Source organism: Lampetra planeri, chromosome 11 (assembly GCF_965212315.1).
Source record: "Lampetra planeri chromosome 11, kcLamPlan1.2.h2, whole genome shotgun sequence".
Lineage (NCBI taxonomy): Eukaryota > Metazoa > Chordata > Hyperoartia > Petromyzontiformes > Petromyzontidae > Lampetra > Lampetra planeri.
This window is the reverse complement of record NC_136117.1, coordinates 5408351-5427066: the sequence shown is the minus strand read 5'-3', so window position 1 is coordinate 5427066 and position 18716 is coordinate 5408351. Positions and strand designations below refer to the sequence as shown.

General features: G+C 43.7%; 1 protein-coding gene across 2 annotated transcripts in view; it reads left to right on the top strand.

Moving 5' to 3' along the window:
- Positions 1–18716, top strand: part of LOC144721227 (contactin-2-like) — a 120131-nt gene that overhangs the window by 43213 nt on the left and 58202 nt on the right. For both annotated transcript variants that reach the window (XM_078598673.1, XM_078598674.1), the window contains exons 2-3: positions 365–488; positions 5167–7419. In XM_078598673.1, the coding sequence (XP_078454799.1) occupies positions 428–488; positions 5167–7419 (2314 nt within the window). In that variant the 5' untranslated portion in view covers positions 365–427. The remainder of the gene's footprint in view (positions 1–364; positions 489–5166; positions 7420–18716) is intronic.

The window sequence follows — 18716 nt, the reverse complement described above, 5'->3', positions numbered from 1 at the left end:
AGTTCAAGGGTCTTCCTGCTCAAAAGAACGTATGGGGCGGCACTTGTCTCAATTGGCTAACCTGAGCCAGCGGTGGCAACGACGGCTAACACCTCACTAAGTGGTACTCATTTAATTGATGCCAGAGGAATTGAATATGAAATCATAATCTTCCTGTTGTAACCTTGCTTAGGGTTCCCTTGGAAAAAGGGACCTTTTAAATCAATGGGCTCTCGCCTAGTTTTATAAGTATAGTTCACGTATTTGTATATGTAATTATTTTGTCTGCTGCTACATTCTTTACCCGGCACATAATAAATAGCTATTAAATTATGATGACGATGTTTGTGATGTTGACGGCGATGATGTGTTTTCTTTTCTGCAGTGTCCTTTGTTGTCGACTGGGACTGGCAGAGCGAGTGGTGTTGGCTTGTGAAGGTCAGGAGGGATGAGGGCAGCCCGGGGCCTCGTGCTTCTGTTGGCGCTACTCGCAGTCGTCTGCCTCGCAGGTACAATCCTTCCTCCGTTCCGCCTCGACAGGGCGATAGCGCAGCCATTGACCCCCCTCCCCGCCCCCCTCCTTCTACTGCTGCCTACCCAGTCCTAGTTTTCACCCCTGACTCCATTCATAATAACTTTCATTGTATATGTACAATGTTGTATTTCTTTCACACCGTACATAGCCATTCTTACTAATTGGAGGTGCATATCATTCATGCTAATACCCATCCCATAACGCTGTACGTGAAATATATAAGGACCACATCCCATTATATAACCACTACCAAGCAAATGAAAATCCTACTACCAAGTAAAATAAAAAAACGAATAAATAAATTAACGAATGGCACCAAAACAAAAAGCACAAAACAACTTAAAAAGTGAGCACAGCAAAGAAATTAGTCTATTAGACCACATCCTAGACCACAATGCCAACTTTCCAACCAAGCCAGGGAATTTTCACAGCAGGCTGTCAGGTCAAGTCTCATCTCCGTGATTTGTTTGAATCTGGAGTTATAGGCAGCTTATAATTTCCTGGATTGGTGGTAAGCAGTCTGGCGCGTCTTAGCGGATTTTTGCTGTAAGTGGGGCGATGCTGACCAGATGCAGTGCCAATGCTGTAATTTTCCACTTAATAGGAGGAACAGCCTCTGCCCAAGTGAGCGAGCCGCGGGTTCGTAAACTCACTCACTGCGTGATTAATTTGAAATAAGTATATGTTCAAATTATTTCAAATCAAGTTGGACTAAAATGGAGGTGATTTGTGACTTTGATGTATGGCGCATGCCAACAAGTAAAACGGTGTTCCTGCTCAAATGACCAATGCAGGACAAATATTTGTATAGGCAGCCCTTATTAATTGGTGGAAAGTCCACATTCCAGTGGTAGGAGCCAGTCTATCCATGACCACTATAATTTTTAATCACATTTATGAAATTCTTGCTCTGTAGGGGTCCCCCTCTGCCTGCCCCCTCCCAACATGTATTTCATGAAATTAATTGTATTAGGTCACTAGTTTAGAACTTGCTTTTCATTATTAAAACTAAATCCTGCCCTTCACTCAAATGAGCATTGGACAGGGCTTATCTTCAGTGAGAGTCCAGAACCAGTACTATAAACTTCATATCATAATTTTTTCTATCATATAACCACCTTGCCTGATGTTCGTATATATTGGAGGCTCTAAGGCAGTGGTGTAAATTCCACATTCTTATGGTGGAGGGAATCTTCCCCATAAAGTAGCCACTTTTGAAACTGATGACCCAATATTCATTGTATTGTTAATCTGTGCTTTTATCAACTGCATAGCCAGTAGTTTAACATGAGTCTGTTCATGAGCCATTCCATTGCCTCTAAAATATAAACTCTAACCCTATTGTTTAATCATTTTAATCACAGCCCTATTCACCTTGCATGTTAACTCGAATACATATTTAAATAATACAACTAAACCAGTCATAATTTCTCACTGCTATCTTTCCTTTTATGTGGTAACACTATCACAGGGTCAAGTAATGTTATTGTTCTGTAATTACACGTTACATCGGCTAACAAATAAAATGCAGTGTTGTTAAAATATCACATGATGTGCTGTGTAGTCCTCTGTGTTTTTGCTGGGCCATTGTCTGTTGTTATTTTTTTTATATATTTCAATAGAATTTCACAACAATAAGAAACCACATGGGGGACAATATAGGAGGAGTGTGTATACACAGATGCGTGTGACATCTATTTAACCACAGATCAGCAATTGAAACATTCCGAGAATAGAATTGTATCGTGGTGTAATGGGGAAAAGAACAACATTGGATTATTTTTTTCCCATTGAACTTTGGTCTCCATCTCTTCAGAGCATTGAGGAAATAAAATAACACAACGATGCAGGAAACTGGGTTTCTATTTGTTATTCAAATGGTATTTCATGTTTCTCATCGCGATGCCTGTCATTCGGTGCGACCTTGTAGAGTTGCTCATCATGAGTAGTGACAATTGGAATGAAATAATTTCCTGATTGACCAGCGGCCTTTATGATGGGTTTTGTTTCATGTTTTCTGATTTTAGTTGGTATAATAAAAAAAAAAACTTACATTTTTTGATGCATTCCCTTTAATTAATTTTAAATAATTGTAAATAATAATAATTGAAAATTTTTACTTACCAAGTTTCATTAGTCAAACAATAATCTCAATGTAAACATTTCTGTATTTTGATAACTTAAACAAAAGCAACATCTATCACTTCTTGTCAAGATGATGTCACGTGATGACACTGGGCAGGAAAAGTATGAAAGTGATGTCATCGAAGTGACGTGCCTTCCTATGATGTCATATTTAGATCAGTCCGAAACATATTTTGTTTCTAGAAATGTAGTCTAGGACTACCAATGTTTGGAATATTCAGATTAATACGAAACTTGGGAACGAAATCCTAATACATGTGTGCAAGCGGCGTGTACCCGTCCACTGCAATATAATGGAATGATAACAAACATCACTGTCACAATGCTCCAGTGATCTTTGGGCGATGCTCTTCTGCACTCTAAAGCCTTGATGCAATGGTGGAAATTCACCAATCCCATGGTGGTGGAGACTCAATCCATAGGACACCGATTGTTGTCTACCCACGAAGTAATTCTTATCTTATCAATACCAGAGGGATCAACGCCAGAGGGATCAACGCCAGTGGGATGACACTGATATTTATTTTGCATTCACTGTGTGTGGTGTCAGCGGCACTGCTCGGGTTTTATAGTGGAAAACAACTTGAGCCGTTCCGGGCTGGTTCAAAATGTCCCTGGAATGGCCCACTTTGAAGCAGTGCAAAGGCGGTGTAGCAAGCAACAATACGTCACGTTGTTTATCTGGCAATGCTAATCTCAGTTTGCGGCCACAAGCCTTTGGTGTAAGTGCTCTATTCCTATTATGGGGGCCAGTCTAACATAAGTGTAGCCTCACTTTACGTCACACAAAGTGGTGGTGATTTTATTATTGACTCCAGAGAGATGATAGGCTGAGTTTGACCCCTTTGCCGGGATTTGAACTTGCATAATTCCAACTGTGAGTCATGTGTTCTAGCGGCAGTGTCAGCTGACCAGTTAAAACCGCAAATGGTGAAGGGGAATAACGAGGCTGGGCTATAAAAGAGAAGGAGCTGTTTGGCTATGATGAGATGCCAGACGTCACAGTCGCATTTTACAGAGCGAGGAATATCTTTTGCTTTGTGTTATTTCAAGGCCAGTGCGTTAAATGGAGTTGAAGCTTTTTTCACTTTGTCTTCTGCGAGGCCATTGTGGAGCCATAATGGAACTGTGTCAGGTCTATTTATTTCAAGCGTTATTTTTTTAATAAACTAACTGCTTTTACAGTGCGTTTTTTTCTGCTTTGCAGAAACAAAGCACGTTTTTGTTGTGCATCTTAAGCAGTGGTGGTTCATTGCTAAGGCCTCACTGGTTGAAACGAAACGGAAAACATCTTTTATACTTTCCAGCTCATAAAAATATATATTGGAACGTATACAGTTCCCACTCTCCAATATGCAGTAATATAGTTTATTTCCTGGCATGCTGATCTTATGTACTTGGTTATGTATTACCTGGCGAGTCATCCGGCCAGGTCGCACTTCGCAGACCACTCGATTGACAATCACATATATTGGGCAGGGGTAGAATTATTCAATCATCCATCTGGTTAGGTAACATATGTGCCACTTTATAGAAGGTCAATGGTGATTATCCTATGAAAAAACTGGCTCCCACCATGGGAATATGTAAATTCCGTACTATTTGGGGCATTGAGCCATCGAGGATGGGTTCTCCCTCCCATTGCTCAGAGATTATTTAACTTTTGACTATTCAAGAAAGTTTCCCACAGTATCAACTGTTTTCAGAAGGAATTTGCAAGAAAAGCACTGCAATTATTATTTAGCAATTTCCCATGCGCGTTATGATCCAAGCAAATGTTATGCTTGCATAAATAGCTTAGTGGTCACGCAAAATGTGATGTATTAAGTCAACTGCCTTCACTCAACTTATACAATGAATGACGAGTTAATTTGAATGAAACCGTTCTTGAGAATTATATCATGACAGTGTTATTTCGCTACATATATACAGCTTGTATGCATAATGTAAAACCCACGTTGACTTTGGATATTTAGGTGAGGATAGAAAATGCATTTGTAAATATTACATTTAGAAATCAATATTTTTACCACATTGATAATTGTACTCGGAATAGCATTGTGTCTCATGTTTAAAAACGGCTCCTTGCAGGGCCATAGGGTTCTCGATATGCAAATTAAACTGTAAAAGGAGGCTTGTTACTGGCCAGGGGTGGCATTATGTCTTCCTCTTTTGCTTAATTTTGGTACTCATGGGAGTGGTTGGAACTGGCCAATGAGATGCATAACATATCCATCTCATTGGTGGAGGACATCCATAAATCCGTACTTCAATTATGTTTGAAGCAATTGTATCTGAATTTATTTGAATCAAGAAAAACAACTTGACAAAGCAAATGAAATTTGCCACTTTTATCTTTTGCTTATTTCTTTCATTGTTTTGCTTTTTTTTACAAAGTTTTTGTTAAATGCAACCAAATACCACTGCTGAGATGGCAATGGAAAAAAATACCAATGTAATGTTAACTTACCAGCACTGTTGACTATGTTCTGCGCGATGCCTCGCAGGGGCCAGGAAGGGCAGCAGCGGTAGCCGCACCGGTGGCAGCCGGTCTCGTGGTGGCTCCAGCCACAGCGCAGGGAGCAACACCCAGAAGACCAAGCCTGGCTCCAGCTCTGCCTCCGGCTCCAGAACAGGCACGGGCGGCGGCGGCAGCAGCCAAACGGACTCGCACTACAAGCCGAAACCCGACACGTCCCGCACATCTGGATCCTCCAACCCAGGGGCGGCCAACCCACCTTCAAACCCGGCGTGGGCCCCCCCTGTGTTCCGTCCTATCCCTAAAAACCCCGGGGCAGCTTCCAAACCTCTCGACAACAAGCCCGGCGGGTTCCCCTACCCGGCAGCCGGCGGCGCTGCGGCCGGCGGCGCCGTGGCGGGCGGTGCCGTGGCGGGCGGAGCTGTGATGGGAGGTTCCAGTGCGGTTCACCCAGGCTCTGTGCCCAGGGTCGCGAGTCCCAATGTCAAAGCGGAGCAGCCGGCCCCTGGAGTGGGCCAGGCTGCGCCAGGGTATGGCCAGCCTGCTCAAGGTCAACCGGGTCAAGGGTTTGGCCAGCCAGGTCATGGCCAGCCAGGCTATGGCCAGCCTGCTCAAGGTCAACCAGGTCAAGGGTTTGGCCAGCCAGGTCATGGTCAGCCAGGCTATGGCCAGCCAGGCTATGGTCAGCCTGCTCAAGGTCAACCGGGCCAAGGGGTTGGCCAGCCAGGTCATGGTCAGCCAGGCTATGGCCAGCCTGCTCAAGGTCAACCGGGCCAAGGGTTTGGCCAGCCAGGTCATGGTCAGCCAGGCTATGGCCAGCCTGCTCAAGGTCAACCGGGTCAAGGGTTTGGCCAGCCAGGTCATGGTCAGCCAGGCTATGGCCAGCCAGGCTATGGTCAGCCTGCTCAAGGTCAACCGGGCCAAGGGTTTGGCCAGCCAGGTCATGGTCAGCCAGGCTATGGCCAGCCTGCTCAAGGTCAACCGGGCCAAGGGTTTGGCCAGCCAGGTCATGGTCAGCCAGGCTATGGCCAGCCTGCTCAAGGTCAACCGGGTCAAGGGTTTGGCCAGCCAGGATATGGTCAGCCTGCTCAAGGTCAACCGGGCCAAGGGTTTGGTCAGCCAGGCTATGGTCAGCCAGGCTATGGTCAGCCAGGCTATGGTCGGCCTGCTCAAGGTCAACCGGGCCAAGGGTTTGGCCAGCCAGGTCATGGGCAGCCAGGATATGGTCAGCCTGCTCAAGGTCAACCGGGTCAAGGGTTTGGCCAGCCAGGACATGGTCAGCCAGGTCAAATTCAACCTGGACAGCCAGGATATGGGCAATCTGGTCCAGGTTATGCTCATCCAGGTCTGAGGCCCGGCCAATCAGGCCCAGGGTACGTCCCAGGCCAGGGTCAACCTGGACCCGGATTTGGACAACCCAATCCGGGCTATGGTCAGCCTGGCTATGGACAATCTGGTCCAGGTTTTGCCCAGCCTGGCCTAAGGCATGGACAGTCAGGTCCCGGCTATGTCCCAGGCCAGGCACAACCAGGACAGGGGTATGGACAGCCAGGAGGTGGGTATGGACAGCCTGGAGGTGGGTATGGGCAGCCTAGGCCAGGCTATGCCCAACCGGGTCAACCGGGCTATGGTCAGCCTGGCTACGGTCAGCCGGGCTATGGTCAGCCGGGCTATGCTCAGCCAGGCTATGGTCAGCCGGGCTATGGTCAGCCGGGCTATGGTCAGTCGGGTTATGGTCAGCCGGGCTATGCTCAGCCAGGCTATGGTCAGACTGGCTATAACCGACCAGGTTATGGTTGGAATGCCCCAGTACAGCCTGCAGGTCAACCAGGCTACCATTATGGCCAGAACAATCCAGGATACGGTGGCTATGGTGGCGGCTATGGTGGCGGTTATGGTGGAGGCTATGGTGGCTCTGGGGGATTTGGAGGCTTTGGTCAGTCTCCGGGATTTGGTAGGGGCGGCTCTGGATTTGGGGGTTTCGGCGGCCAGGGTTTCGGCGGCCAGGGTTTCGGCGGCCAGGGCTACGGCGGCTACAAACCGCGCAGCAACCTACCCTACTGGGCGATGGGTGCCGTGGCCGGCTACGGCCTCTACCGCTTCGGGAGGTTCACCGGCTCAATGGACCAGCACCACCACCACTATCACTACGACAACACCGGCAGGAGAATCGGCTCCTCCGCCGACAGAGGGGGCACGCCAGGGGCTGGTGCCGGTGAGGGGCCTCGGGACAGTGGGAAGCCGTGGATTCCCACCTACCCCAATGGCACCGATCTTCCTCGTATGTATTCGCACCTCCCCACGCCTGTGTGTGGCCGCCGCCCTTCCCTGCTCTTCTTCTCCTCTCTGTGCTGAATGCTTTACCTGTGCGGTTCCCACTGTGCATTGGTGTGCCGCTGAGCTTTCTTTTCTGGATTTCGGGTAATTGCTGCAGACACACCCATAACTGTGGAGTGTTATGCCCCAGCGATATATTCCTACGTTGTTTTCTTAATCCATAACCATGTGGAATTTCCACCGCTCGCTCAGGGCAACCAAAAGAAATGAGCCTCCATCCCAATGCTTGTTTGAACATTGAGATACTTTCACTCTTTTGAAGGTTTGAGAATGCTACGTGACAAAGTCATGAATCTGTTCTGCTGCAATTACCCTAACCTAAAAATACCCTTTGGGTAGGTTTTTATTAATACATATGCTTCACTTAATGTAACACTCGGCATACCTGATGGCAACATCTCTTTCCATGCTTTGCTTTACAAAGTGAAACTCGCTTTGTCTCATGCAGTGGAGAACTCTATTAACAAATGAGGATGCTCATACCTGTATCATGTCAACAAATGGTATTATGTCTATCCTGTCTTTTCAAAGCAACGATATACAGTAAAACCTTGGCTTGCGAGCATAATTCGTTCCGGAAACGTGTTTGTAATCCAAAGCACTGTATATCAAAGCACTCGTATATCAGTTGTGATCACGTGACGCTCGGCAGACAAAGCGTATAGTACGTACTACTCGTATTGCAAGATCTAGCTCGTTTATCAAATTAATATTTATTTTAAAAATTTGCTCGTCTTGCAAAACACTGGCAGACCAAGTTACTCGCAATCCAAGGTTTTACTGTATCAATTGTCATGATATGAAGAGATCTCTGTTGATCGCGCCATTTTAGAGAAGAGCCTGTGGAAGGTGACATCACAGAGCTACTGTAGTGGCCTCCTTAAGTCATAATCAGAATAGCTATAAAGCTCTTGTTCACAGACGTCCAGTTGGGGTGGGTCAGAACGTTACACCAACAAATAATACAAAACCACGATAGGAGTGCAAAGTGTAGGAAAGGTAAACAAATCACTTAAAGTAACTCAAGGGGTGCTGAAAATTCGCCCTTGCCTCGCTAAAATTATGAAGAATGTATTATATTTGGTATTCACACTGTTCTTATAGTGCAAGGCTATCACTCCGGCACTATGTCGCAGAGACGACGAGAGGAGGGCAGTAGGGAGCGATGTTGCCACGAGTAATCCCAATTGAGAAATTTGGCAGAAATGGTTCAAATTTGGAAAATTTGGACAATGACGCCAGCACATCATGGCCTACTCATATCGAATCATGTCCGGGGGTCTTTAACATCCACTGTATGATTAACACACTCGCGGTAATAACCAGCGTGGTCCGCAGGATTCAAACCACGAACTTCTGCAACAAGCGCTGAACACGTTACCGCTGGGCCGTGTCACCACCAAATGAAGGAGTTTAATTCATGCCAATGGAACCAAATCTATTACATTCTAGATTTGAAGCTTTCGTGACTGCAAGGATTTATACTCTTAGTTCTTTCGGTAAAGTCACGTAGGTTAAAAAATGAAATTAAAAATAATAAAAATCACGACGTTTCGGAGGCAACACAAGTCTCCGTCATCAGGTGGGACCGTCACAGCCAGATTTGCTGCATCACTTGATTCGCCCTTGCCTCGCTAAAATTGATGCAGCAAATCTGGCTGTGACGATCCCACCTAATGACGGAGACTTGTGTTGCAATCCGAAACGTCGTGATTTTTATTGTTTTATTTTTATTAATTTTAATTTTATTTTTTACCTACGTGACTTTACCGAAATAACTAAGAGTATAAATCTATTACAGTCCCTTCGATCTGGAAATAATCTGAATTAATTAAAACTATATATATTATTGTGCAAGTTTTTTTTTTATATAGTCTTAAGTGACTAGGCCAAGACCCATCAACCTTTACGATTGGTTGGAACCCGTGCCCCTCTGAGATGTCAGCAGTGCTTTCTCGGTGCTCTGATATTCGCCCGTCAAAAGCTTACCAGCCGCCTCGTATGAAGCCCATAAAACGGCTCTCCTGTGGTATACGGCCACTCGCATCCTTCCTGAAATACATGGGCAATTATAACGGACTCTGCCTGCTTTGTAAGACAGGCTCTTAACACTAGATTTGAAGCTTTCGTGACTGCAAGGATTCATATTCTTAGGTTTTTTCGGTAAAGTCACGTAGGTAAAACATCAAAATTAATATTATTTTATTTTTTATTAATTTTGATGTTTTACCTACGTGACTTTACCGAAAAAACCTAAGAATAGGCTCTTAACAGTAAGGTTCTCTGTAGACCCAGTCCAGCCCACAACATATTACTACCGCTTGGATCAGCGGGGAAGATGTTAAGCTTTAATTTTGAACTCATCCAATGTAATGGATATAGCAGGTCTGGGCATGCTTGTGTTATAATTTATGTTACGGTTGAATCATGTACTACTTGGTTGGGCGTGTAGCCAGTTGTGGGGTGAGTGTGTGTGCTCCAAAGCCTAACACCTAGCAAAGTTATTCATCAACACCAGTCTTCAAAAGATTTACAAGTCCATATTTTCATGGCAACCAAGTAGCTGATGCACTCAAAGCATAATGCTAATTTCCAGGCCTCTGGAAATGGTTGGTAAACCTTGAAATCTAAACAATAGTGGCACGTGAGAAACAAGAATAGAATTTTCATTGAAGGTAAATTGATCAAGCAAGCACACCGATCTTCAGTGTAGATCTTTGCAGTTGTGGCATATAGCTCTCGAATGTGTTGGTAGAAACGTTGTTTGGTACAATGTTCGACGTTTCCAACGAAGCACGCGGAGCGAAAGGTCGAACATCGTGTCCAAAACAACACGCGGCTCACTCAACCCGGAAACACATTGGAGAGCTGCACCCAATCTTCGTCATTGCAAGCAGCTGGCTGTGTGCGCATTCAGTGGCCAATTAAAAAATATATACTGTTTGCACAAATCCATGGACACATTGTGTCTAAACAAATCAGCTGTTTACAGCTTAACTGAGCTATGCTGTTTGAAGAAAGAGTGCATAAAAGTAACAGTTACACATTTGGACTAAGTTAGAAAGCTGAATATTGCATACTAAATGTAGCGCATTATATTCTCGGTAACATTGAACCTACCCACAGCAGTACATGGTTGTTTCGTATTGAAATAATGGAACTTACCACGATGTACCCAGGGGGTTGTGACATGACAAAGCGGGTTCCACCTTGTTTCTGTTTACACACAAGCACAAGTTGTTGCTGCACACGAGCATCATTGCGCGTCGTACGCCCATCCGGTTTGTGTCGCCACATCGCGACGATAAGCGCAATCGCACGGCGAATCCATCGCTGTGTCTTCCATCGCGATCGCTTGGTTTTTGTTGTTGCCGCCGATTACATTCACATTCTTGCGTGTCACGTGTCACATGGCAAGCATCGCTGCTCGCATTGTTTTGCGAGAGGCTCTGTTTTTGCTCCCTGGGTTTGTATTCGAGCAGTGCATATGGCACTGCATTTGTCCTGCATGCAAACCCCAGAGGATTTTTGAGCATAGCATTCCACAATGCAGAAGAGACTGACTAATATGTTGGCAAAAGACGGCCATTGACTGCTTGCACGAATAAAACAAGACACATGGATGTCAATCAACATGACAACATTGGAGACGGATTATAGAGAAAGCGCAAGACCTTTTTTTTTGTAAAGCCCCCTTGTACATGTAACTTCATTAGCCAAGACAAATGAATTATACTTTTGGCTGAAGATACATTACTGTATAGGCATGGTAAGTTGGTCTCACGCAGTGGCTCTGTGGTGGAATCACGTGGCTCGCTATAGAAAGGCTGCCAGTCTTTATCTGGTCAGAGGTTTACGAAGCCCATCATTCCCCCAGGGTATATAAGCAGATATACAACTTTGTGGCAAACCAACAGTGACTCATCTATGAAGAGACTTGCCTCTACCATCGGAATGTGTAATATGCACCACCAACCCAGCGCTGCAAATAGATGTTTGTATCAGCATGGAGACGCTTTGGCTATGACTGAGAAATGCACACTGTGTTAATTTCCTGTTTAGGGAAATTCACTTTTTGTTTCTATGTTGTAATATTTTCATGCTGCACTTATTAGTCGCTGTGAACAGTCTATCTCATTAATAACACCCAACGTTTTGACAGCATTTAGACACGTGACTGTGCCCAATATCTTAGACTATCTGTCAATCACACGTTTGGGTTGTGCCAGTGACAATGCTACCTATCTACACGTGCAGCCAATCCCAGGGGAGTTTGACGCAAACAACACAGGTGCTTCCTACTGCATTGTGAGGCTTATTCAATGTGCCACTGTGCTTTATCTCAGAGATTCTATAGGTGAAAGGACGCGTCTGTCGCAGAGGCTTTTGTTACCCTTTCCAACATTTGGTTGATTGATACTCAGCACATGAGGTCTTAAACCAGAAGGTTAAATCTGAAAGGAATTTAATGATCTCCTCTCTGTGCCTTTTAGCATGGAGATGATCTTTCGAACCATGTTTTTTTTAATTAAAAAAGTCAAAGTGATCTCCTTGCTCAAATGAGCACTGAGGCGGTGTTCATTTCCTATTTACAGCCCTCAAGCGGCAGTGGCAATTCCACATTTTCTATGAAGGGAGCAAGTACGCCAGTAGGACAACCACCGATTGATTTCATTTCGTAATGTTGTGCTCCGTTATCAGTGCCAGAGGGATGATGGGGCGAGTGAACTTCCGACCAGAATTCGAACTCGCAAGCTTCTGCTTTAATAAACGTGCTCTAAGATCGGCCTGCCCAGTAACAATTCTGAGTTTGTGGTCTTGGGTAGTACCAGGTAGCAGCGGCAAGTAATGCACAGATTGATCCAAACTTGATGCCAAGTGCCTTCAGATTTTGCATGAATTTTTTTTTAAGAAATTGGCCGCAGTTTCAAAAAGGAAGCTTTAGTTTTTAAATATTCGTGATTTTTTTCTTATTTAATGAAACATTTCCTTTAATTGTTTGAGCATAAAATATATGTTCTGACATATTTAAAAAAAAAATGAAAACGATTTCCTTGTGTTATTTTTAAATGACGGTTTGGCAAGTTAATTAAAATACTATTTCTGATATTGTTTAACTTTCCAACGGATATGTAAAACACGTCAATGAATGTACTTGCATTTAAATGTAAAAACAACTGTTAATCTCACGTGTTTAATAATTTTTAGTTGATATTTCCATTCACTTACCAGCCAGCACGGTGAAATATGGTCAAGCAATCCCCATTGCTAACATCGTTTGGAAAAGGCCTTCATACAGCAATGTATTGACAAAGGGCCTGTACATAATTACAATTATATTTCACAATTGGATGGTTGCAGGCTGTGTCAGTGACTCAGTGCCGCCGTGGTTGCCTTCCACTGTAAGTTTGCCGCAAACACCAAATGTTCTCACGGTTTGGTTAGATTTGGCTCAGAGCAGAGAGCGTGAGGTGGAAGGCAGAATTGTTCAGAACGGTAAATTGATGGACCGGATCAGAGTCGATTGAGGCAAATGATCATATGCAAGAAAGACCTGGGGTAATTTGAGTATCGAACGAGCAGGAGTGTAAAAGGAATTTATTACAAACGTTACAATGTGACAATACAACTGCAGAAACTGCCAAGCAGCCTTAGTTTAAAATAGGGATCCTAGTAAAAATTTAAAAAAGTTGCTTGCATATAAATAAGTTTCTGTAGAGTACACAAACAAACTCCAAGTATTTTTTAAGGCACGTATTGTAGTCATGTATTAAATTGCTGGCCATAGTTGTTTGTTGAAATATGACAAATAATGTTCTAGATTTTCTTATCTTATTCGCCATACTACGTCGTTAAACCTCACCTGGTGATGCTGCTGCTTTGGCAGTGGTGCACATTTGACGTAAAAACTCAAGGCACTCGTCAACAACACTGCCTTCAAACACAATATATATAATCAGATGTGCTATGAAGAAGGGCCACTGTCCGAAACGTTGTTGGTTATATATTTTACTCTATGAAGGCCATGGTGTTGATGTGTGAGTTTTTTACGACTAGGTTAGCACATAGGCATGACATTTGTCATTGGAAATCTGTGGAAGATATCAGGTGCTTTTTGTTAAAAATATATTGGCAATGTAACTTGCATACAACAAAAATATCCTCAACGCTACGTATACTTCACAGTGAATTCAATGTAAATTCAATACGTGTTTTAAAAAAATATCCATAACTCCACAATTGAGTGTGACATTTTTCCCACCTTTCTTTTTTCATTCCATTGCCTGGGAGTAGTCGCAAGCCTCGCATCAAGCAGCATTTCTTGATGCGTGGCAAAAAGTTTATTTATTTATTTATTTGTATTATCATTTGCGAACCGATTTATTTTCACGTGTTCATGCACTCGTGCATTCAATTTCAACACAGAGAGGCTCGGGTAATAATACACTCCACTAAATCAACAGATAATATCGGTAGCGGCCACAGTAAATATCCTCGGCAATAAACCCTGGTGCTGTATTGGGAACAAAAACAACTTTCCAAGATGGTGTTGGTGCCATGACAATTTGTACCCAGAATCCCACTCTCCCTGGCCTACAGTTCCCTCTTCTTTCACCTTGGCAATGTGCCCCCATTCTGGTTTGCAATCGTTGCGCATCCTGGAGGCAGCCCTCACTTTTGGGATTGTTCAGGAGAACTGTTGAAGGTACCTTTTTTGAGACGTCCTTTTTTCCTGCTGACATGGCAAGGTGCGTGTTAGCAAAACATTTGATGCCTCCTTGAAGACCACACTTTTCATCTACTATTTGGAAAATTTTAAGGAATTGGAAAGAGAGGAAGACCTAAGAGTGAATGGCTTGACAACAACACCTAGACGGCACATTGTTCTAATTTGAAAGTTACAATTATCACTATACTTATTTGCCCAGGACAGGCAAATACTTAGCCTTGACGGATTTTTTTTCGATGAGAAATTCTGCTTTGGTTGTTTGGGTAATTGTTTAACTGAATTTGTGTGTAGCAGAAAACCAGAAAGCCAGAGAAGAAGATCCATGCGCACTAAGGGATAGCACTCAAGTTCTTACACATGAATGAACAACCTACTTCCTATGTTGCATTCTAATAGCATCGAATTGCCATAAAATTGGGTGCCTTGCATAATGACTCCATTGTGTGATCACTCCACAGATGAAAGTTTACCAGTTTAAAATCCTAGCTTGGGTCAAATAACACCAACCTCTCTGGGGCTATTTAAATTAGTACCACTTTGTGGGCAGTGAACATTGGTAATTCTTTACAGAATGATTGACCCCCACCAGAGCAATGTGGAATTTTTAACACTGGCTCGGGGCAGGAATGGAGAATGAACGCCGCTCCAAGTTTGATTGAGAAGGAATACTACTTTTTTTTTTGCGAACGGTTCCAGATATATATATTTGATGAGGCTTGGTAACTAACCCCAGAAAACACAATTCAAAACTGTTGCAGAATTTGCAGAACCGCTGTTTGTTGGTGTTATTGCAGCTGTTGTAGTCCCAATAGATTTGATGCCATTTTTGAAAGGACACTTCAGGTAAAATTCCAAATCAAAACTGTAATATCTGAGACAAATATGTCTGCAAAGTGGTATACTTCAAATGTTCTTTGGAATGTCCCTTCTTCTTGACGTGGTACATACTGTTAACATAGCGCAGATTTTTTTGATTTTTTTGACTTGTACTTTAAAGTGTGGTATTTCCAAAAATGCATTTTCACATGTTCTTCTAAGCAAGGTTGCTGAGCGGATGCTCAAACGCCCAATATACCAAGCGACCAGCAACAAACGGCACTCTTGAGGGTGTATTAGATGAGCATTAATAGGTTTTCTCAGATTGAGCGAGGTTATGTTAACCTTGGAAAAGAGACCACGATTAGGGAATTCCAAAGTTGGAGCAGAGCGAGGCAACAATCGGAGAGAGAGAGAAGTGTTTTGGCCTGCAAGTGTGATGGTTGAACGCGGTGTGGATGAGACGACAGTCAGGAATCAATGAGTGAAGTTGATGGGACCGGTAACCATGGTTGCAGCGATAGGACACAGTGGACAGTACGGGGGCAACTCACCATCGGTGAGCGAGTGCTGAGAATGAATGGTTTACATTGGCGATTCCAAATGTCACTTTTATCTGCTGCATTTCGTTTGGCTTTCGTGAAGCGTAGCACATTGAGTGCTTCATAAACAACTTTTACACAGCATAATAATATATTTTCATTTCCAATGCAGCATTATATCGTGAAATCAATACTTCGGACATAAAAAACCCTGTTGTGCTTCCCCTAAACAACACCCCATGAATCGTGGGCTGAGCAATGCACTGCATTTATTTCGTGCAGTCATTTCTGGATTAATTAGGTGTGGCATTTCATTTAGTGTGAAAGGTAATTAGACAGTCTAATGATGCGGTGGTTTGCCCCATCGCATTGAGCTTAATTGACAGATTGTGGGCCAGCAGTCATGCTCCCTCGACATAACAAACAATGCGAGATGATGAATAAAATGTTATTCTTTCCAAGCAGCTCCTGGCAATGAAACAAATTAAAGTGTAAAATTAACTTTGCATCGTAGGGGGAATGGGGATTTTTAAAATTATTATTCACCCATTTTGCCCGTAGGAACGATTGCAATTGTTTTGGTAATTGGGACTGCCAAGGTCATTGCATGGGTGCTTCGAGCTCTGCCTAGGATGTGTATTCACAGGTTTTTTTGTGAGGTAGGGTGGGGGGGATGCGTGCTTGCATGTTAATGGTCGGGTGCTCAGTGAGAGCTTTGTGTGGCCGGCCAGAATACTGCCCACAAGCACAGCGTAGGCACAATAGTATGGCATCGGTGCGTAACCTTTTAACGTTACAAACAAAAGGTCAAAGTGTCTTCCCTGTTCCAGCAAGCGTCCGCTGGTTCTCGTCATTTGTTTCGGTGGGCTTGTTGAGCCGGCGGTGTAAATTCCTCTGGGTGGCTCAACGGTCGAAGCGAGTGGCTCACAGTTGGTTTGATTCGTGGTTCGGTGTTGATTCGGCCCATCATCCCTTCGAGGTTGGTAAAAATGAGTACCACTTTTTTGTGGAGAAATAAATAGGTTTGTCTTTTGGATAGACTTGTCCCCACCATTTGAATGTGGAATTGTCACCAATGGATCGAGGCTTTAAACAGGGGATGAGCGCTGCCTCAATGCTCATTCGAGCAAAAATAAAATACCATTGTTGGAGGACCAGTCTATCCAAAGAATTACCTCTTTTCATGTACTCAATGATGCTGATCGGGATTTGAACTTGCAAAAGTTAGGTTGTGAGTTGTCCCTCTATTCAGTCGAGTTGTGCTGCTCAACCGAATAATAGGACCGTTCTGCTCGACGGAATAATAGGACGATTCAACCATGCAGCAGCATATGGTCTTGAGGAGAATGCTGTTAAGGAAGCAAAAGTGATAATCCCCAAGGCCAGACATAATCACGATTGGCGTATTTCAGAAAACGGTGGTGATTTCGAGATTAAGTTCTAATTAATTATGTTAATAGCTAATTTTGTTTGCTAAATTGTTCCACAACAGCCGATTGGATTTTTGAGGCTGAAAAAATTTAAACTTAATCGATCACCCACCTGAGAGAAGTGAATACTTCTGCATCGTAATTCCAGCTGGGTGATGCGGTGATTATCACACTCCCTGAAGGGTTGTGAGTTCAAATCCTATTTGGGGCTTGACTCATCCCATCATTATTAATTAATATTAACATTCTTGATTTGAAGCTTTCGTGACTGCAGGAACCCCTACAGCCAAACTCCCCCCCCCCCCCCCGTGCCTATATAAAGCCACAACAGCAGATATTTTTTCTCACCTGAAGACGGCCCCTTGTGTTGCGACCGAAACGTCGTGTTTTCTTTTATTATTTTTTTATATCTACGTCACTTTACCGGAAGAACCAGAGAGTAATATTAACATATGAGATGACCATTTTAATTGAATAGAAAATTATTCGCAACAGCTGGAATAATAAAATGACGACGTTATTAATTCATGATATTTTATGACCCTTTATCAATCCATTGCCGATGAAGGCCTCCCCACGCCGTGTAGACTTTGACAATGGTTCACTTCGTTGGTCAGCGTGGGTTTTCCAAGAGGGGCCCGGGACCAGTTCAGGTATTACTTTGGCACCGATGTTAGCTCTCGGGTCGCTAGATTCATAGCGCCGTGCAATAGCCTACGGGGCTGCTGCGTCATAAATTAGAATCAATGTAATCCTACTGTACTGCAATGTCAATAACACACTTTCATTTATTTTAAAGTCTGTTCCTATAATTCGAAAAAAATTGATTAAATAATTAATGAGGGACTAAAAATAAAAAATAACAAGATTAATTAGCTTTCTGCACTGATGTGATTGTGTATATATCCTTGTGTAAGCGGGACGGTGGTATAACTTGTGTCTCTCAGCAAGAAAGACATGAGGTTCGATTCCCGACACAAGCGTCTTTCTCTGAGGAGTTTGCGTGCTCTCCCCCTGTTCTGCGTGGATTTCCTCCAGGCTCGCTGGTTTCCTCTCATAGCTAAGCAAAGCACCCCACAGTGGGACCCGGTATAGGCCAAACTATCCCAGTGCTGAAAAAATTGCTGCAAATTACTCGATTGGGCTTCTTGGTTCTTTTGGTAAAGTCACGTAGAAACCGAAAGAACCAAGAAGATGAATCCCTGCAGTCACGAAAGCTTTAAATCGAAATTTACTCGATTGTGGTTACACACACACCAATAACACTGCCCTCCTGGTGTGAAAGCTTGGCAGAACCCTCCTGAACAAAAAGAGTTCTGAGACTCGGTGAGCCTTTTCCTTAGGAAACAAGTGAAACAACAACAATAATAATAACAAACTATAGCATGCCCGATGAACCAAACGACCTGAGTAAAATTTCTAAGCCCGGCTAACAACAGTGGTGAGCAGCTTCTGAGTGAGTTCTGCAGGCCCCCTTCAACCAACCCACACTGACCAGCGTGGTGAAGTATGGACCGACGTATTTCTTGGAGAGGCCTTCATCCAGCAGAGGACTGACAAAAAGGCTGTGTTATATATTAGTTTTTTTATGGACCATAAATTTGCATATGTGTATGTGTTTGTGGGGCTTGTGGAGTAATGGATGTGTAGAGCCGATGGCACAGGTTTTTTTTATGAGTTTCAGCACAGAGATTCATGCGCATGTGCAGTCGGGCACAAAGCA